The 22822-nt window shown below is 37.4% G+C and overlaps 1 protein-coding gene and 1 non-coding gene across 2 annotated transcripts; one reads left to right on the top strand and one right to left on the bottom strand.

The window, feature by feature from the left end:
• Positions 1-765: 765 nt before the first annotated feature.
• On the bottom strand, positions 766-13006 carry LOC131783771 (X-linked retinitis pigmentosa GTPase regulator). Its single transcript, XM_059100535.2, is given in 8 exon segments — positions 766-2640; positions 2982-4217; positions 4875-4996; positions 5579-5702; positions 6296-6480; positions 11293-11527; positions 11898-12145; positions 12709-13006. Coding segments are annotated over 8 exon segments (2751 nt in total). The 3' UTR covers positions 766-2337.
• A 1954-nt stretch (positions 13007-14960) lies between these two features.
• On the top strand, positions 14961-22461 carry LOC131783772 (uncharacterized). The gene is made up of 4 exons (XR_010717419.1): positions 14961-15550; positions 17091-18706; positions 19633-19883; positions 20219-22461. It is a non-coding gene; the product is annotated as an uncharacterized protein (transcript).
• Positions 22462-22822: the final 361 nt, after the last annotated feature.

Here is a 22822-nt window from a genome sequence, read left to right as displayed (position 1 = left end):
GACTTGCAAGCTTGTGGGTCGGCGCTTGTACACTAACATCTCTCTTGCTGTGCAGCACAATGTTACACAAAGTATTGGAATGGCTTCGAGTAAGGAAGATACCTACGAGGCCATACGCGTATTTATATACCAATATACGTATACGCGTAATACGTGAGCAAGGTGATTTATAACATAGCTGGTAAATTTGTCTAATCAACTTCAATTGCGCAAGCGTGCTTCATATTCCTATTATGCACGCTCATGACGTCAGCAAACAAATCCCTCGAGAAAAAAAAATTTTCCATCGGGTTGAAAATGTTATAAAACAATTGGTTCATACGTCATCTGTGCGTTCATCGAGATATGAAGCACTTGGGAAGTTTGGAGAGCACTCAAGAAGCTAGAGCAGCTACGCATCTTTCGTGCTCTCCAAACTTCCCGCGTGCTTCATATCTCGATGAACGCTCGCTGACGTATGAATCAATTGTTAAGTGCGATATCCCTTCATCTTCGATCTGCATTGTATATGTCAAACATTTCATTTTTGTTCATGTTCACATCAAATTTTCCTTAGAAGTTGTGGTGAAATAACTTTGATTTTGTTACATAATTTTTGCATATTATGCACAGATTTCTTTAACAAACTATCGATCCGTTTTCCATAAATTGAGACCACAATTATCATCATAATTTTAATTATTATCACTGTTAGGGTTATTATTGTTATTATTATTACTACTATTATTATTATTGTTATTATTATTGATATTTTTATTAATTACCATTATGACTATTGTTTGAATGTCAGTCACTTTTCTGGGGGAATCTTTCTCTGGTGGAGCAGCTTACTCGTCAGAATGTGCGAAGCGGCAAGTTTGCTACTTTGCGTGTGAATAAGTATCAATCTTCTGCTACACTACCTTCTAGCATCATTGTTTCTTTTTCTTTTAAATAACGAAAGAGACCTTAACCCCCCTGTCGAAAAAATACTCTTGCATGCGTAGCATACCTACGTTTTGACAAACTGTAACGTTGTAATTTTTGTGGTACCTACGCTAGCTAGAAAGATAACTGGTCTTTTCAAGTTCATCGTCTTTAATCGCACTTGAAACCTTGCCATAACCTGAGCCGTTTCGACCACAAACAACTTGAAAAACCGTTACTATTTATTTCAAAAATGGTCCAAACAAGCAAGAGAAAACAGAAGCAACAGAAAGCCAGATACACACGTTTTCTTAAGCTCTTGAAATGCATTTTATGGAAGGTGAGCATTGCGAACATACAGTAAGACTACAATCTTAACACTCTTCAAATACATAAAACCATAAAAATAGTTTTATCTCGAATTCTGATAATTTCTTGACTATCGGCTTCAAAAGACTTGACACCCATGAAAAATAGAACAATGAAGTTTATCGCCTGGCAATTTTTTTAACTACTCTGCAATCTTCTATTAAAGTTTTTAATCTTTCACATAGGCTTCCCCTCGGCTTAGCTCAAAAAACTACTTTTACTTCTCCAACCCTAAAATCTAATAAATAATGCTCTGTATTGCTGGTCGATAAATAAATCTACATTGCCATGTCACACTATAAATAAAACAATAAAGGATGAGAATGCCAGTTCTCTTTAAACAATTGATTCAAACTAGGAAACGTCTGTGACAAAAAAAAAAAAAGAACTTAAAACTGGTTCAGTTGTATTCACCTCATCGTTCTTAACCCTTTAACTACTAAGTGACCACTATCTAAATTTCTCCTTTCAATGAGAAAAAAATTGCAACAAAAAAAACCAAAGGAAAATGAAACAAAATAAAAACAGAAAACAAGAAAGACAGAAAAGAAAGCAAAAACAAACAACAATCAACCAGCCTATCAACCAAAAATGAACGCGACGATAGCAAAAATCATTTCTCAACGAAAAATACAAAGAATCCTTCTTCAACTTAGACCATCGAGTGATCAAAATATCTCGGCCCGCGAAATTGAATAAACTCGGTTTTGAAGGACTGCTGCGGTCGATTCCTATCGGCGTCTTAATCATTTTAGAACTAAAAAATTAAAAATCGTCGAGACGTTTTCCAAAAAAGATAGACATTCCTATTGATAGAATTTTCTCACCTTTTTTGAAATAAAGAATTTAATGCTTATAAAAGAAATGCGACGTTAAAAAAAGAAATGGCGATAGTACTAAAAAATTACTTTGAGACTTGTTTAAAAAAGAGTCGCAAAAAAAATTCAGTATCAAAGACGTGTTGAAAACAGACACGATTGGAACTGCAAAGGAGCTTTGAAGTAAAATAGTTTTTCCGTTCAAAAGATAACAATGAAGTCCTCCTAAATCGTTACGCTTAAATTACTTCCGCTTCCTCCAAGAATTTCTGGATGAGAACATGGGCCTGTGACCAAGGGGACGCCTGATTGCGCGCGCAGGAGGTCTGGGCGGGAGATTCTCGCCACTGTTAACACTTGACGTGGGAGGTTTGGGAATCTTCGCTGAAAGTGAATTTTTCCTCCTAGAACCCAGAGGGCTCCCGATTAAGTTTGACGAGTAGAGCGTGGGACTGGATTGAGTGCGATTCATGGGAGGGCGGGGTCGGTAGTAGGGTGTGACACCAATCTCCACTGTGTGCACAGGCTGGTTAGGTAAGTGGTATTCCTGTGGATAGGAAAGCAAGACAAACGTAAATGACCCACTAACTTTCGATGAATTGCTTGTTACAATTCTTCTCGGCAAATCCTCAAACCAATTTTACGAAATGTTTAGTCAATTTTCGAAATCCGACTGATGATTCAAAAAGTGTTTGAATGAATGTCAATATCAGAGCACCTGCACACCCACCCCTTCCCCTAACCCATCATTTACCCCTAATTGTTATCAGGTGACTGTTGTTCAGTTTGGGGAGGGGTAGGTGCGCTGTAGCCTTTGATACTGACATTGACTCCCGTGTTTAAACAAAGTTAAATTCATTCATATTATTTTAAAATTTTAGGACATACCATGTCAACAGAAGTATATCGTAGCATTCTAGCTGGCCTTTTTTCTCGGTTCAGATGTCCCACTGGGCTCTGTGAATGAGCAGGAGGACTGTAACGAACCCGACTTGGCTTGAAATCCTTGGCTGCATCGTCCTGTTGATGATGAAGCTTCAAACTGTCAAGAGACCCACTCCGCAGGGCAGTTTTAATTTCTTCCGATACCAATGCGTCTTCACCACTACGCTGTTCGGAGCAAGCTCTAGGTCGTGTTACACGGTTTATTTCGTCTTTACTCTCGACGACTGCCTCTTTTTCGTCCTCGCATACTGCTTCAGCCCTGTTTGGTTCTCCGCTGAATTTTTCAAAAGTGTAATCAAATTCATCGTCTACACTGGATTCAAAACTCTTTTCAGTTTGCTCTTTTGGTTGCTTTGATTCAAAATCATTAGTGGATGAGATTGTTTTCGGTTCTGTTAAGGCACTGGACAGCGGCTTAAAGTCGTGTAATGCTTCACTAATTGTCGATGTAACTTTATCTTTGATCACAAAATCGCGCGTCTTTGAAGGATAATAGTGCTTCAGAAGTGAACTTCGATCCACAAATCCTAGCTCTAAATTTTTTCTCAGGCGTTCACTCATCCCCTTTATGGCTGGATCACCAGAAGCAGACAATTGTGGTACTTTAGGGCTGGTGGCCGGTTTTTCCTCGTGCACAAGTTTTTTTACATGGTCAGTCATTTCTTCATTTTTACTATCGAGAGTGGAAGCAGGTTTTTCCTCTAAGTTATTTGTAACTGAAGGATTATCGAGGTCTGCTCCAGCTATAGCATTTCTATTTATACCCGCATCATATACTACTCCATCCACGATAAAATCCTTGCTATAACTATCTCTGCACAAGCGCTCAATCTGCTCCGTATTGTGACTTTCTGAATCAGTATTATCTGAACCAGTTAAAATCCTCTGGTTCGATTCAGTTCTTGTCTGATTCAAAAGGTTTATCGAATCTTGAGAAACTCCTATTTCATCACTGGCAAGTGTTTCCTTGTCACTCCATGTAAAATTCTCTTTCGGTTTCATGTCAGCCTCTTGCTTACGCTTTAAAACGAGTAAGCCATTATCAACGCTATCCTCAGCTTCATTCTGGACAGCAATTGTTTCTACTCCAGGTATTTCCTCGGGAATTTCAGCAACCACCTTGTTGCTATTCTGATTGGGGCAAACTATACACGCCACATGCCAAGAACCACAGGAAACCTTCAAAGCAAGAGGAATGAAGTGATGGTCAGTTTTCGAGGTTTCCTAATATTTCTTCCTAACGTTATCAAGTAAAGAGGGAAAAACAATCCCATGGTACGAGAAAAGAAGATAGGCGAACACATCGGGAAATGGAGGACCATTGAAACAAAAAAATCCAGCGCACTTATAACACGGCCTAAAGCGTTCTCCTTCTTTCTCCATCCCTGTTCCCGTTTTATCTACTCCCTTCCCACCCTAGCAAATTCTCATTTAAGGGTTACCATCTAACCGGGACGAATTACGTCCAAAGATTCAAGAGGATAAATTCAACCGTCAAAAATAAGCCTTAAGGCAAGCTGTCTGTTTCTCTATTCTTTCTAAATCCCACCACAAAGCGCATTAACCCTTCGAACCCTAAGACGGACTAGGATCTCATTTCTCCTTACAATATCACCTTGCAATCACACACTAAATCATGAGAATAAAGGAGATGATCACCAACTAAAGAAGCTCTTGATTGTTGAACAAATTCTCCTTGTCAGAACCTTCGGAAATGTATACATTACAGTATGGAGAATATGTAAACTGATGTTAGGTTGTAAAGGGTTAAGCAAGTGAGTCTATAGCTTATGAACAAAGGTACGTATATACTCATAATTACAAACTTAATCAGACCTTTAAAGCTTTCCACGTTCCCAGAGATACATGAAACGGTTCAAACTGGAAAAATCTGCTGCTTTAGTCCATACGGATAATCTGGCTGGCGTTTTTGCCCCACAGGTACAATTTACCATCATCTGCAAAGAAACGCACACCATGATTTCTTCGTTAATTTTACATGATAAGTCAAAGACAGTCTTAACCCTTTAACTCCCAGAAGTGATAAAATTGTAATTTCCCCCTATAATATCCGTACATTATCCAGCCACCAGGTAATGAGAATACTCAAACTTATCAGGAAGAAGTTGTTATCTTGATCTAACACCAACTTCTCATAACTTATTTACAAGCAATTGTGTGCCAGTTAGAGGGGAGAATTAACAATCAGATCTTAGGAGTTGAAGGGTTAATGAATCTCTCTCCCCAAGGTGTAACTTGTTTTTCTCTCCAAGACCTTACGCTTCTCTTTAATTTCGATTCCAAAAAGACGCATCTATTTTCTTGCATGATGTGTTTTTACACAGTTTATTTTGGGAGGATTTTCGTTTCTCTCGAAATAAGTTCCTTTAGTTGTTTCCAATGAGACTATTCTCAGAGCTTTTCCTTACCTGGTATACGTCTTTTTTTTTTTTGGGTGACATAATGGCAATGCACATAAAAAATTAACAGGAGAGAACAGCATTCACATAAGTGAAAGAAGTAATACCATCCGTTCTTACCTGTAACAGCAGCTGAAGTGTTCTCGCCAATAGAAACACTAATCACCATTCCAGGAAGTAAACTGGAGCTCAACTTTGTTGGATTGCTGAGAAACTTCACAGACTTTCCATGTCCCAGTTGACCCTGAAATTGAGAACTCCAAAATTCATCATCTTGCTAACTCGTGTATTTCAATGCACTCCCACAATTGTTAAAACAGTGTAGGAGTGTAAACACTTCAGACGAGGGTAACACCTATTGTTGGGAAGCCAAAATCTGTATAGTAAAAGTGAAAAGTCTGTACTTGAGCCACTTGCCCTGACAGCTAGAACTTATACCGGTTTCCATAGCATGTGGCAACTAAGAGTATAGCTACTCCATTCTGAATGGGATGCCATTCCATCAAAAAAGTTACCCCAGTATTTCATCAGGCTCCCCTAAAAATTTTCCAGTACTCATGCATATGCTTGGGTGAGAGGTACTATGAAAGTGAAGTATTTTGCCCAAGGTCACAACACACTGACCAGGCCAGGTCTTGATACTGGACCTCTTAACCCAGAGTCCAGTGCACAACTACTGTGTCTCACATCTGTATAAAATCTGCTTTATCTGGATCCTTTTCCTTTCTGTCTTTTAAAGATGAGTCCACAATAGATGGTCACTTAGTCTTGAATATACAAGGGAATGATGTTTTAAATGAGTAATCCCTTACAAAAGTATCTCCTTGTTTTTCTCACCTCAAAGTTATTACCCCAGGAGTAAAGAATGCCATCTGAAGTAAGGATCATTGAATGAGAGTCACCACCAGCTAAATCCTGGATTCCATTTGATTCACTGCTTGAAAACACATGCACAGGGGACAAGACATCTGTTTTGGCACCACATGCTTTGCTGTATCCCCAAACATGAACACTACCATGAACTGAGAGATTAACAAATGCAGGGAAAAAAATTGTTATTTCCAGCATCATAATTATCGACTATTTAACAATTATTCCATGAGGGCGCAAGTTGGATATGGGATGGTAGATAGCCAAGGCAGACAACAGGGCTGAGTTGGTCATAATCATCTCATATTTATATCAAGCACTAGTAAAATAACTGTTTTATTAACCCTTTACCACACTAAATCAGTATGCATATTCTCCATACTGTTCTCCATACATTCCCAAAGAGGCTGACAAGGAGAATTTGTTTAACAATCAAGAGCTGCTTTTGTTGGTGATCATCCACTTTATTCTCATGACTCTCATGTTTGATTCAGGGGTAATATGGTGAGGAGAATTTAGATGCTGGTAACTCTTAGGGGCTAAAGGCTTAAAAAGTCCCCAAAATATAGATAAATCTTCTCAACTTTTTTTAGTAAGAACAAACTGAATGTTACAATGTACAAAAATATTTCCTGTTAAACTTGTCTGCATGGGCACACATAGTATAATCTCATAACCCATGATGGCTAAGCCAATGAAAAATCTTGAATTGCATTATCCAATGATCCATCCCAATTATCCATTATCCAATAATCACAGACATACTATAAAAATTTAATGCCAATAAATGAAAGATGCAAATTAATAAAATTAATAAGAAGAGGCTGAATAAAATTTCTGATTCCCTGGGAGAATTTCAGTAATCTACACCAGTATGTGACTTTTTCAAATAATCTCAAACAAGCACACTACTTAATGGGGGCCAAGCACCAGACAACATGCTACTTATACTTCAACAATTTTCTAACACAACGTTGAATCGAAGTGAAAGATATGAAGCTGATAATTAATGCCAAACCAGGAAGCAATGATAATACTTTTTTCTTAGTTATTTTCATTTCCTTGTAATGAATGGCCATCAAAGAAACGACACCAACATGGTACAAATCGTGAGCTTGTAACAGGATAATTGGGATGGAGCTTGTAACACAGGGATGAGTCTGTTGCTAAGTTGACAGTCTAGCTGTAATTTAATAAAATCAGTCTCCTTTAATTCAGTGTAAAGGATTTTTTTTAATAAATGAGACTGTGAGAACCAACAACTCATCTCTGTTGTTGTTTTTCTTTTTATTTTCAATCGGGTAAACACCAAGCAAAATTTGGCTACAATTTTCTCTTCCCTCAGCTAGTGAAATTGACACCAGTAGCCTGAAGTTAAAGACACCACTTCTAACAATTCACCAACTTAAACAAATTCCACAATTTTGATTCCATTAATCATCTGGCTCTGGTTGTTTGAAGGCTGGACAATAGTTTCCACTGGATAAAATCTCTAGGTGGTTTACAGTGCAAAACCATTTTTTAACACTTATCTGCTGGAGAGTGATACATTGGCTCGATAAAGAGCTATCCCCTGGTGAAAATCTTTTAAGGATCTTTAAGGATCTTACAAGATCTTCATGAGGACCTTTGAGGATCCTCTTGAGGATCTTCATGAGGATCTTCAAAATTCTTGTTAAGATCTTCAAGGATCCTTCATTTTCTTGTCAAGATCTTCAAGGATCTTTCATTTTCTCGCCAAGATCTTCAAGGATCTTTGATTTTCTTGCCAAGATCCTCAAGGATCTTTCATTTTCTTGCCAAGATCTTCAAGGATCTTTGATTTTCTTGCCAAGATCCTCAAGGATCTTTCATTTTCTTGCCAAGATCTTCAAGGATCTTTGATTTTCTTGCCAAGATCTTTGAGGATCTTTGACTTTCTTGACAAGATCTTTAAGGATCTTTCATTTTCCTGTCAAGATCCTTGAAGATCTTTACATGAACTTTGAAGATCCTTTAAAGATCTTTGAAAATTCTTTGAGGATCTTCCAAATTCTTGTTAAGATCTTTGAGGATCTCTCATTTTCTTGACAAGATCTTCAAGGATCTTTTTGAAAATTTTGAAGATCCTTAAAGATCTTGGAAAGAAAATAAAAGACCCTTAAAGATCTTGGCAATAAATTGAAAGATCTTTGAAGATCTTGGCATAAAAAAGAAAGATCCTTGAAGATTTTGACAGCCAAATTAAAGATCTTTGCAAGAGATTTGAAGATCCTTAAAGATCTTGACAAGAATGTCAGTGAACCTAATGAAGATCCTGGCAAGGAAATGGAAGATCGTTGAAGATCTTAGCAAGAATGTTATAGAACCTTCGAAATTTTGACAAGAAAATAAGCATACTTAAATCCTCATACTAAGTTAAAAAGAAAAATTGAACCAAACATAAAAAAATGAAGATAAAACTTTTTTTTATTGCTAAACGAGAATTACCCATCCTCTTCTAGTAGGACTACTTCTACACTATTTCTGTTCAGACTTTAGGTTAGTACTAAGATTTTCATTTTCCAAAAAATCTGGCAACAGTCCAGCTCAAAGATAAGAAGACCAAAAGATATGTGTTAAACTTGTCTAGGACTAGACTATGACCAGACTCAGACTACTCTTACAGAGGGGGTAAACATGAAAAAAAGGCAAACAAGAGTACTTCAATGACTATATTTCTGAACCATATTAACCTATATACCAAAGGAAAGCTTAGGAATCACACATACTGAATATAACTAATATGTTGCCCTAAACTAATTTGTTGTTTGACATCAGATCAATTTGTCCACCACATGGTGTGAAAAACCTAGGTAAACTTGAGAAAAGATAACTGCACAAAGATTGCATGAAATCAAGTGTTTTTAGTGTCAAAACAAAGTACTAGGGTCGTTCTTTTGGATGAGCTGAGGAACTTTTGGAGTCGTTTATATTATGGGCACAATGCCCGTTCAAAGTTCACCGAGATTTACAATTATTATTGTGAGTTATTCCACAATATCTTACTTAAAATTCAGCTTATAGAGAAACTGTCAGCTTATCCAACTCAACTCAGTAAGAGGATACAGCCCTGAAAACTTCAGATTAATTGAACTAATACATCCTGAGGTACAAAATAAGGGTTTTCGGGAATTCATATGACAACCTCTAAAAGAGCTTTTTAAGTTGGTTACACAGAACCAAGTAAATTCACACCTTCTTCAGAAACATGTCCTTCAGTGAGCGTCGAGGAGAATCTCTCTAGATCGATAAGCCTGTATCCTTGTCCCTGTAACACATCATTTGCATCCTCACTCTCCAAGAGCTCAGAGTAAGAATCATTAGGCGAGGATGGTATCTTCATTTTCTTTCCAGAAGTACCAATGAATTCTTTTTATTCAGCCTCACAGTCAGAGCAATCGCGAGACCTGCTTGGAGTTTGATTGACGATTTCGGTTGTTTCTGTCTCTCTTTTCGCTTGTTTCTGAACTCCAGAAAACGCCTTTCCTTTACCTTTATTTCTGTGTACATTTTCCCTTTAGTTCCGACCATTGTCGATGATATTTGCCGTAAAAACGAGCTTCTTATGTTTTTATGCGACCGTTAAAAATCTCGGCGCGTATAAATTCCTATCCCATAATGCAAAACCCTATTTGTTGTCATGTAAGTAGTCACAAAGTTTCCCGAAAGCCTCGAGCATGGCGTTGCTATGCGGTAACCTTCATTACACTCACTGCACAATAATTTTCTGCGAAAATTCCTTGTTGTGTTTAAATTATAAAACAGTGAGCCCTCAATTTACAATTTTGTTATGTTTGAAATTACTTGAGGATTTCAAAGGAACCTAAGTCATAATGCAGAGATGTGGTAGAGATCTTGACAAAGTTGCCTTTGAGATCCACATCAAATTCAAAAAGGATCCTTACAAAGAGCTGTACAAAATCATGAAATGAATCTTTTAAAGATATTTGGAAGATCCTTTTCAATTCCTTGAGGATCTTAAAGGATTGTAGAACAGATCATGCAAAGATCTTGACTAGGATCCTTGTAACTCCTAATCAAATTCTTAAGGATCTTAGCAAAGATGATGATTTTAGCAGGATCCCTGAAAGGTTCTTTTGAAGGTCTTTAAAAGATCCTCATTAAATCCTTGAGGATCCTGAAGGATCCTTGAAAAGATCCTGCAAAGATCTTGACTTAAGGATCCTTGTAAGATCCTGATCAAATTCCTAAGGATCCTGGCAAAGATCTTTACAGGATCCTTGAAAGGATCTTTTGTAGGTCTTTAAAAGATCCTCATTAAATCCTTGAGGATCTTGAAGGATCCTTGAAAAGATCTTGCAAAGATCTTGAGTAGGATCCTTGTAAGATCCTGATCAAATCCTTAAGGATCCTTGCAAAGATCTTAATAGGATCCTTGAAAGGATCTTTGGAAGGTCTTTAAAAGATCCTCATTAAATCCTTGAGGATCTTGAAAGATCCTCAAAAAGATCCTGCAAAGATCTTGACTAGGATCCTTGCAAGATCCTGATTAAATCCTTAAGGATCCTTACAAAGATCTTGAAAGGATCCTTGAAAGGATCTTTTGAGGGTCTTTGAAAGATCCTTGCTAAATCCTTGAGGATCTTGAAAGATCCTTGAAAAGAACTTTGTGAGGATCCTTATGAGGATCTTTGTAATATCCTTTGAGGATCTTTATCAAATCCTTGAGGATCTTAACAAACGTTTTTGCTTACAAAGATCTTTGAGGATCTTTTACAGATCCTTTAAAGATCTTTTAAAGATCCTTGTCCTTAAGGATCTTTGGCAGGTCTTTGTCAATCCTTGAAGATCCTCAAAGATCCTGTGAGGTTTTTCACCAGGGTCCACCTTTTGAAAAACTGGGCCATAAAATGTGGTTCACTTAAATATCCATTTAATATCTAGAATTTTTTTAATAAGTCTTTTGACATTGAGTTACATACCATCTGCAGCTATACTATGACTGTTGCCACAAGCAATTACAGAAATTGGTGGTAAGTCAGGCACAGTCTTAGGACAGATCACATCTACTGTATCACCACAACCGATCTGCCCTCTGTTGTTTACACCAACAGCAGCCACTTGCCCATTAGTAAACAAAAATACAGAATGACGAGCTCCACAAGCAACTTGAGACACAGAGCGTTGTAAAAGAGTATCCACAAAAACTGGTAGGAGCTACAAAAAAAATTAAATATTGGTACACAGATTAAAGGAAAGCTGTGTTTAAAGTTATGCTCTTATATGAATAATGAGAACAACTACTTTTAGACTATTGACTCAGAAATTGTAGTGGTTAAATGCTTTCAAAAATTAGGGCAAAGTTATAATCCTCACTCAAGGAAAAAAGTTCTAGCTACATGTACCTGTTAATCCATTGCTCTGCATTTCACTAGGGTGAATGGTTTGCTCTAACAAATGGCAAATGCTCTGAACTTGAGTATTAGAACTCTTTACTGCAGTTAATTTTTATAATTAACTCAGTTCATAAAATGTGTCAGACTATCTTGCAATAGATAGAATGATACAACCTGACATAAAACCTCACCTGGTTTTCTTTGAAATCAGGTTTCCTGAAATCATATCCCAACTGCCCACTATAATTATTGCCAAAGCTGAAGCAGTCTCCATCTTGTGTCCATACAAAGCTGTGTCTTGTACCACAAGAGATCTCCGTCAGCTTAGTGCCTGATGACACCCCCAAGTGCACTAGGCGGGGATGTGGACTGGTTTCAGTGCTACCTACTCCTAACTGGCCACTGTTACTGTTCCCCCAACTGTAGATCTTGTTATCATCTATGAGTTATTCAAACCAAATCGTCAGCAAATCATTAGCCTGTTTAGCGGTGTTTTCAAGTTAATGTTTTTTGTTTTTGCATACTACTGCCCTATGCTCTCATAAGAGTCTCACTCCACCCAAGCCTCTTCAATTTAGAAAAAAAAAATGGAATAGAAGGCTTTGCAGGCAAACCAGATAAGTGAGCAAGATGCAAGATGTGAATCACACTTAGTTACAGTGTGCGGACAGCGTTTTCTTTGTTAATAGATGTAGTAGGACAAAAAATAATTTAATGATGCATGAATATTCTTCAAATATGAATAAAATGTAACTCATGCCGTCAAGATTTAAGCAAAAAATTTAGGATGATAGCCAAAACTTTTACCATCTTAGATGGCTAATGAATACCATTGACATCACATATGGAGAGTGTTTAACAAAAGGGAGACAATTATAATTAATTCACATCAGTTAAATACATGGGCTATCAAAAAGGTCCCAACAGGGCAGATTATTATTTATTAACAAGCAATTAGTAATGATAAATTTATGATATTTAATCACTCATAAAGTCACTAACCAGTAAGAACCAAAGTGTGACTTGATCCACAGGCCACTTCAACCACCACTCTGTCTTTTCCCAGCCACAAGGGACTAACTAAGGCATCAGTAATGGGCACATCTTCACAATATCCATGGCCATGCTGACCGAATTCTCCGCAGCCCCACACTATGAGTAGCCCACCATCAAAGGTGCACAACTTTGACTGGGGCCGGTCAATTATTTCGTAAGGAAGTTCCTCTTCATTAGAACTCGATTCCTCCGTTTCTTCTTCTGTTTTTATCTCATCCTCAAGAAATTAATTATTCTGCAGCATATCTTGTGCGATTAGTGTCTTTTTGGTTTGACTTGAAGTGGTTGTGTAAGACTATGTACGTCCTGTTACTAACAATGTCCAACTAGTACTGTCATCCATGCTGAAGCATCACTTATCACGCTATTTCGAGCATCTGAAGGCCTCCAACGGCTTAGAATTTTTGTTTGTACCATACCAGTAAGTTATCTTTCAATGCGAGGGATGTTCTAGCAAGCAGAGAATTGACCATCGGTGCAAAACGGAGACGCTTTCTCCATAACAACTTCACCGCAATCTTGCTTGAGCTGAAAAGGCTTCTAGTAATTCAGGTTAGATAACTTTTCTGTACGGTAAAATTTAAATTCCAAACAAAGGCTTCTTAGAAGAGGAGTACGATCAGAAATCACATGGAATAACCCTGTTTAGAACTTAGCACAGTTTCAACCTGTCCGCCATTTTGCTAAAAACAAACAAACACAGATTCTCGAAGAGACTGGGCACCAATTTGAGAAGGATTACAGCTGATCGACGTTTTTAGCTTCATGTAACCCCAAATTTCGTATCTTTACTATCTGACAAATACCTCAACTGTTGGCAGTAAACTGGCCAAAATTTTAAACGTTCGCTGTAAATGCATCACACCATTGAGACGGTCAAAATTATATACTGATTTTATTCCGGTCTGATTTATGGCTCAAGCGTGGAGGGCAAGGGTCAAATCCGAGCGGATGTGGATGGAATATTTGGGTATCAATGATCATGTTGCACCTACTTGTTTTTCTTCAAAAAGGTAACCCATATGTTGAAGTTTAAACTTTCAACCATACTCTGACAAGATAAATGCGCCTCTGTTTGAACTTTTCATTCAGATATTCATGATCTGTTTCGGTATTGGTTGTAAAAATAGGATCAAACTGACAAAATTTAATAGAAAGGGGAACTCTTAAAAGTTCCGGAAGACGTTTTCTAAAGTTAACAAAGCTTCTTCGGAAGACGAAGACGTTTGGAGAATTCTGGAAACTTTTGCGACCCGAGCCTTAACAACTGCCTCAATTTTCTCCGCAGAAGAAAGAAGAAGAAGAAGAAGAAGAAGAAGAAAAAGAGGAGGAAGAAGAAAAAAAAAACCAACAACAACAACATTTGGATATGGAAAAGTACGATTTTCTTCAAATGTTATACCACTAATTTGATTGGTTGGTCCGTTTCCTTCAGTCTTTCTTTCCACCTCATTTTAAGATTTGCATGCAAAACCAAAACTGACAAGCAAACGCACCCAAGTGCAAGCAAATGCAAGTTTTTCAGCTAGATAATTTACATTGAGTTCTGAATGATTAAACTTAATCTATAATTTTCCAACCATTAAACTTAACTCTCCTTAGTTTACGAAGTCATCTATTTCAGGGGGCTTCTGAACGGTTTGGAGTTGTACAGAATATTTGTGGTAGGCCTGCTCTGAATTCTGGCATCTACAGGATTTAAAAGTGAGTTGGCCAGAAATATTATAACTACAGGCATATGAAAATGAAAAGTAGCACAAGGAATGAAATCGAACAAAATCACACACAGAAGCGAGTTTGTCCGGTGTTTGATCAAGGGTAAGTTGAGAGCGTTCCGGTTTGAGCAACCCCATAAATTCTTCCACTCTTATTCCCCCCTCTATTACATATTAAGCTATGTAAACTCGGGAAAAGTCCTCTCTTCATTGATACTATTTCCATACATTCCAGATGCAAGTTTCAAAAGCTTTGTTAAGGTCATAAGGACTACGACGAGGAAATGCAACAATACAGGTTACTGGAATAGTTCCTGTTTTCTATTTCACTTATTATGTTTTTTTTACAAATAGGGTCATGAAACGCGCAAATTATGCCACGTTATTACAATGTAGAACAGGGCAAAAATACGGAAGCAGAAGACTGAATGATCCAAACTTTGATTTGTTTCCTTCGTTTTTCAGGCTTGACTTTCCAAGAGACGAACCTTTAAACACGGCAGATTTTTTTGTTGATCACAAAGAACGCTTTAATGGAACAAATCCAATAAGAGGAGAGCTAGGGAAAGAAAAAAAATTGTCAGTTTGAACATGTTATATATTTGGGGAACGGTGCGTGACAAGGGCGTGACATCCGGAATATTACTTTGTTCCCGGGCTCTCTCTCTTCTAAAAGAAGGCAAAGAGGAGAGAAGCTGGGAGCGAGGTTGAATATTAGTCGACATCTCATACAACCTGCTTAATATTCGTGACAAGGCAAAGGGTTTTCTCTCTTTCAGGGTGATACTCTCGTATCTTTATTTTATATTTCATGGATTCAGGTGACCCAAATTTTTTGTCTGTTCTGCTTTCCATTGGTCGCGAACTGACGGATGAAGATTTTGAGAATTTGAAGTTTTTGTGCGAGGGAACGATTCCGGCGAGTCACCTCGAGACGGTGAAGCGTCCACGGTAGCTTTTTCTCGAACTAATTCACTGCTGTGATCTCAGCAATGACAATAAAGACCCCCTGTCCTCACTTCTCTTCCACATCGGACGACAGGACCTCAGAAATCTTCTTCTTGGAGTCCAAGGTTAGTATTCCACCCCCGATATTCTGGAAGCTCGAGAGGTTCGCACGATATTTGCTCATGGCTTAAACTTTTAGAGTGTTTGATTTTTATTTTGATTTTAAAAAGTAAACATGAAGTTATAACCCCGTATTGACGGCATAAAGATCCGTTTCTTGGCAGAATGATTTTAAGAGGTGGTTTTCAAGAAGATATTGGTTCTGACAATTAGAAAAACTGCGGACGTGATCTCCTATTGTCGTTCAAGGGGGGTGGAGACAAATACTAGTACAAACTATTGACTAAAGGAACCAGTATGTCAAGCACATTTAATGTATATGACGCAAATGCCTAATTGTCCGGAAAAAACATTTTGTATTTTTTGAAGCGTATATATCTGTGCTACGAAGGTTTTTCTTTTCAGTTGGGACAGCGCCTTTTCCGTAATAGCGTAATTATAAATCGTCCTGAATTTTATAGGCTGCGTTCGGTGTGCATGCATAATTGAGTGGAAATAATTCATGTGCCAAGCTTTACCGTGGTTATTATCTTTTAGTTGAATTTATTTTGAGGTTTTTAACTGAAACCATTCGCCCTAAATGGCGTAAATATGGTCTTAAAACATGAACACCAAACAATTTAGCTAAATTTTAGTTACAGTAGAAAGAAATATCTTTAAACTTTTACTTTCTGCACGTGATAACCGTGTGATTAGTGTCTGATGGTACCATTTACATGTGTAAGCGTGTCATCGCAGGTTGGAAGAATTCATTTTTGATCACAAAGTGAAAAATACCCCTTATTTAATATTTTAAATATAATCATCCTTTCAATTGATAATTACATAATTTTTTACTTCTCTTATGATTATTGATCATGAGATAAGACCAAGAGGGGTCCAATTCAGTCTGTAACTTTGCGAAAAATTAACAATATCTGATGCTCGAATGCAAGAGTCAAAATTTACAAATTGGGAGTATGACTTTAGACAAAACTGGACAACTCAAAGTGCTGTTATCACTAAATCAAAACTATGAAAACATGTGAGATTCAAGATATTCTTCTGTTTGACATATTCATGAATAAAAATAACAGTTGACTTATTTCCTTAACACAATTAATGTAACAGTCAATAGCTGAATATCTGAAAAAGGATTACAATTTACTTGTATCTATATGTACACAGTGAGTGAGGCATGACTTGTTATCTGCCTTATTGCTCTACAAGTACACTGTCCAATTTCACAAGTGTAGCTCATGTACTGTCCTATAAGCATTCAAAGTGGGCTATTTACTACTTACAAAAAAATCAAGTTTGAGGAATTTGTTGAAGATTTGATTGAAAGTTAACAAGATTAGTTATCGCTAATTTTTAAAGCTGCTAACTTATACAAGAAAACCAAGTAGAGAAAAGGGAAACATTGATAAATAAATTAATAACCTTGTATAGCAGTGGTCAAGCTTATACTGATAAGATTTTATCTCCTCAGTTTCTGTTCATTATTGATTTTGCCTCACTTTTTTTTATGATCATCATCATTATGATATTTTTTCTTTCCATAAGGAGTGGTTATCAAAAAGGCATTTCAGAACCTAGGCGGCATTCCCTCCAAAGTTCCAAATTTTGTTGGACGGAAAGGTCAATGTTCCACAGTACTAGAAAAACTTTCGGCAAGTGATTCCTGTCAGATAGTCTCCATTACTGGACCTCCTGGTTTTGGAAAGTCTGCAGTGGCCATTCAAGTAGGACATGAACTACAGTAATAGCACAAGGGAAAACAAATGTGTATTATGTCTCCCTCAGGAGTTTGACATCCTTAAATGCAATGGTGAACTCCCTACTTGGAGCTCTTCAAATTTTGGCTGGGAGGCAGCCAATTCAGCAAGCCAAGCACTGCCTTCGCACTTTAACAAAGCACTCTGTCATCATTCTGGACAATGCTGAAGACATGTTACTGCCCCAAGTGAAGGATGGATTTTGTAATTTTATTGGTACTGTTGCACAGACTGCTTCTCATGTGAAAATCCTGATTACATCACGTCAATCTATTACTTTCATCTCTGTTGAAATGTTTGAGCTCCGGCTAGACTCTCTTTGTCCAGATCATGCCAAAGAGTTGCTTCTGACGCTGGAGTCCAAAGTATCTGAAGAGGATGCAGAACAGCTAGCCAATCACTGTGGTGGGGTGCCACTTGTTCTGCGCACCACAGCAGCCCTATTGGCAAAAGGGGTAGATGCTAAAGCTCTGATCCATGAGTTCCAGATGAGCCCTGTGTCAACTCTAAAATCTTTCAGTCTCAATTCACTCAGCCATGAGCATCAACTATTTAACTGTCTCAGAATCTGCTTCAGCCGACTTGATCATGACCAGCAAGTTGCCATGATATCTCTTGCAGTTTTCCCAACAACATTCACTTTGGCTGATGCCCATTTTCTCCTCAAAGACCTGTCAGACTTCAAGTTGGGGATATTGCTTCAAAACCTTGTGGATAACTCCATGCTCCAATTTGATCACTTACTAAAGCAGTATTACGTGCACAATATAATCCAGTCATTTTGTCATGATCGCATGAATCAAGAAGAAGATTTGTACCCGATTTACCAGTCAGCTAGGAAAGTGTTCAATATTCATTACTTGGGAAAGTTAAAGGAATTCTATGCAGTTTTCCTGTCCCAAGATTGTTGCCAGGCTGTCCAGCTTTTCTTGATCAATCGTCTTAACATCTGGCAGGCCCTGAAAGACTCTGTAACTGATCCTGAGCTGGATAAAATTTGTATTGACACTGCTGTTGAAGTAACTCCTTTCCTAGCGAAGGTGTTTAGAAAGGAGAAGTTTCTCTCAGTGTTTGGAATGTTCACAGAGGCCTGCAAAGCAAGTGATGATAAAAAGAGATACAGTGACTGCTTGACTTCCGAGGCATATTGTATCCTTTCACACTGCGCCTGTCATCTGCCATGTCCACCAGCTGTTGCCAGATTTAAGGAGGCTGATAAGATACAAAAAGAAATAAAAGATGACTCTTCCCTTGTGCGTGCATTTTGCCTTAGTAAACTTGGCCGCTGCTTTGGACAACAGAAAGATTTACGTGAAGCCCTTCCACGCATAAAGGAGGCAATTGAGATCAGGAAGCAACACAAGGATAGGATTTTTGTTGCAGTGGGCTATAAAGACCTTGGAGGTAAATTGAATAGGCTGGTATGAATTTTTAATATTGTATAATAGTACACTGTACATGTTTCACTCTGATAATCTCTGAAGATTTCCTTAGCAATAGAGGGCCAGAACAGAAATTGAGTACATTGGAAGTTGTGATAATGGACCAATTGCCTTTCTCTTCAGCAACTACTAACAGTGTCCCTTCTTCCTTTGTATTATTCCCTGACATTGCATGCATCATTCTCTAGTTATAGGAATAATTAAGGAAGCTTGTTTGACGTCACAAAATGAGCATTTGCAGAGTTTTCAACAGAATCCAAGAATTTGGCTTAAGTTTGGCAGCAGGCTTGGAGCTGAGCACCCCTATGAAAGTCACTATTTTCCTGAAGGGTATTGGTAAACACAAAGCTGCATAGCACAAACAACTTAAAATAACACAAATTGCTGCTAAATTACATAAAGTTGAGGCAATACCCATATGTTTTTCAAGAATGGATGTTAGCCCATACAAAGTTTGCATTCTATTGCCATATAGTATTTTATCATGCTACTCAGAAAATTTTGGGAATGTTGGCTCAAGAGTGTGATTTAATGGGTGAAAATTGCTGGCCGCCAACTCTTTTCACAAGCTCATGGAGGTCAATCAGCTGGTTAAATGTGTATCTTTATCATATTCACCAAAGGGTGGTTTGTTGTTGTCACACATGTACACGTTACTTGATTCAAAGTAACATGGCCAGCACTAACACAGTAATACATCTATTCCTGACTGTTTACTTTTTGAAATAAGATACTGTATATTAGAATTAAAAAATTTTGGCAATGATCAATTTTTGGAATAAATCAAAAAAGATCTTTTGATATATGAGTACTTCTCCATGGGCACTTAATGCAACGTAAATATCACACTTCATAATGAGAAAACCTTATTTTTACATCTACTTGCAGCTGCTTATGCATTCAATGATGCTCATCAAGAGGCTAACAAGTTCAGAGAAGAATACTCCCTTCCAGTGTATTTAGAGTTGCTTGGAGATCATCCATTTACTGCTACCCTGATGGATGACATGGGCATATCATACCAGGCCCTTGGAAACTATGAAAGTGCAATTAAGTTCCTCCGTGAAGCACTGCGCATGAGGAATCAGTCACTGGGTGATCACCAAGAAACAGCACGTTCCTTCCACGGTCTTGGAAAGGTACATCATTTTACCCTTTAACTCCTATAACTGACCAAGATGGGATTTCTCCTTACAGTATCAATACAAGATCAAGCAGAAAAGTGATGAGAACAAAGTAAAATATTAATAAGGGATTGTTATTTGATGCAATAACAAGTTCTCCAAATTAACATCGTAAGACATCATAAGAATTGCATAGTAGATAGTAAGGAGAATTACTCTAGAGATCTTGGGATTGAAAGGGTTAACATACAAGTATTAATTCTCCTTTGTCTTGCTAAATATGGTTAAATGGTTTCCAAGTCAGAATTGCTTGTTTTCAACTGCATGTTGCTCTTGTTTGCAATTAACAGGTCCTAGCTATGAAGGGAGAGCTGAACGAGGCTCTAGAAACTCTGAGAGGTGCACTTCGCATTCAAGACAAGGTTCTAGGGAACCACCAGGAAACAATGCGCACACACAGAGAGATAGCTCATGTCCTCAAACAGCTTGGGCGGCATGATGAAGCCAAAGATGAAGAGCAGTTGGCTATGAAAAGATGGTCATCTATTGAGGAACCACAACCAGAGAAGTAATTTTTTTTTAATCCACTGGGAAGAAAATTCACCTGTACCTGGTGCTTTAATAAGTCCAACCTTTTTGTTCATCGTGGATTGTACATAGTGAAGTGGTAAATATTGGGGCTTTTCAGGGCTCAGATTGTATAGAATTTTATCTTCAATGTAGGTTTAGAAAACAGTGATATTTTTACAATGATCATGATTAAATAATAATAATAACTAAATCAATAACTAAAACTTTTCAAAACTGAACTAAGACATTTGTTAAAACATTACTGTAGGCTCTAGTTTGTCTTTCAAGAAATAGTCCTAATTATGATATATTAAAGTTCATAAGGCAACCAGGTGGACAATCTAAGCAACAATCACAATTTAAAAACTCTGATGATGGTGGCTTACTGCCTGATGCCTATTCACGCCTCATCAAAAAAGGGAAGCTAATTAGTTAGCATATAAAAGGACCTCTTGTTGCAGCATATAAGGACCATGCCTGATGAAGGCACTAGACAGGAGTGGTGAAAGGTTTGGTGTATGAATTATAACTTACCGGTGACATTAATTAAATCTTTAAACCAGAGTAACATCAAACCATGTCTGAGTCCTAATTATGTGTAAAATTCAGCTGACATACATGAAATATTTTAAAACAATTTTTTTAGAGCATTTTCAATTTCAATTGGTAGTTCTAATGTTGCATAAAGAGAAATTCCCATTTCAAGGCGTAGATGTACACATGCTTCTCCTACAGTGTAATTAAGTAAACAAAAGTAGAATATGAAGCTTGTGTGTGTAATTGAATAAGATTAAATTAATTTAGTAGATGCAGCTGTACCAGTAATTCTTAAAGCTTGTTATATCTCCTCTTCTTTTCTAGTGAGATGTACATGTACATGTAGGTACATAGTGGGTTTTCTATATTTACACTGTATGAGGGTCTCCTCTGTTTTTAAAGACACACATAATTTTGGTATCACAGTATCTTAGACACTGAATCAAATCCAGTGAAAGAAATATCATATAATATTATTTTAAAAAGATATAACTCCCTGAATGTCGTTGCCTTTTAGTTAAGTATCTGTTGAATCTTATAAAATTTAGGACATATGAAATGAATAATAATATGCTGTATATCAGTCTAACATCCCTTCACCCCTCCCCCCCCCCCATTAACCCTTTCACTCCCACAAGTGACCAAGACAGAATTTCTCCTTACAATATCAATACAATATCAATATCAATGATGGGATTATTAGTTGATGCAATACCAAATTCTCTGAACTAACATCATAAGAATTGTATGGCAGATAGTAAGGAGAATTACTAATTAGATCTTGGGAGTGAAAGGGTTAAGAAAAATTAATAGTTGCAGAACTTTCTGTGAACAACATTTTGTAATAAGATGGGAAGAAGAATAATATTTATTGAGGATTAGTTTTTCAGAAATGTAATTTTAATTTTTTCAATTAACAAATGTTTGTGTTATATGCATTTTGTTTACGCCTGTGTTTTAATTTGTTATCTATTATACATATCGTCAACTTTCATGGGTAGTAACATGATTTCGAGTGTAATTTGGTGTTCATAAACACTGGTAAATTTTTCAAAGACAACCAATTTACATGATCCATGTATTTATGAATAATATATGTGAAAAAAAATTATGCTTGTCTGATTGGCTGTAAGTAAGTGTAATTTTCATGTAACAGGAGTGCAAAGCTGTAATACTGAAAAGCCATTGTTAAAAAATCACCTTACTACATGGGCAAAAAAATGATGATTATTAACATTTATGTCCGTAAGAACCACTTTTGGAATTGTATTTCTTGTTGTACTTGAAGTCAGCTTTCCCTAAGCTATCAGGCACCATTGACTAATGTAGCTTGGAATTATGTTGCCAATGGTGTCTTGGGCTGTCATAGCTATACAGTTATGGAATGGCAGCCAGTCATCAAGCCTTGGTCAGAGCCATCTTGATAGTAGTGCAGAACCTTGCAAAATTAAATAGAGCTCAGTTGAACCCTCTTTTCAGCTTACAGTACTTCTCCATCTCCAAGATGGAGACACAATTATTTAAATTTCTTGATCTTGAGTTGTAAATATTCCTGGATTGACAGGGTCTTGAAATCACAGGAATCGGCATGTGTTTTTGAGTGAAGGTATTCCGAAAGCGTAGAATGCCTAGGTCTTGGAGTCGGTGTTTTAATTCAGGACACAAAGAGACGCTATTAATAGAGGCAGCCAAATTACGCAAAGCCGAAGGAGAATACGCAATTGTTGGTCGGGTTCGGTCAGAAGTCCTTTGCTGGTCTTGAATTAAACAGGGTCCTGGTAGAGGGTGAACGTCACCACTTCTAATGATGTTCTCTAGTCCGACGGGCCGCAGGACAAACGCTGCTT

This window comes from Pocillopora verrucosa, chromosome 4, assembly GCF_036669915.1.
Source record: "Pocillopora verrucosa isolate sample1 chromosome 4, ASM3666991v2, whole genome shotgun sequence".
NCBI lineage: Eukaryota > Metazoa > Cnidaria > Anthozoa > Scleractinia > Pocilloporidae > Pocillopora > Pocillopora verrucosa.
Note: the sequence above shows the minus strand (reverse complement) of the source record. Positions and strands in the feature narration are given on the sequence as shown.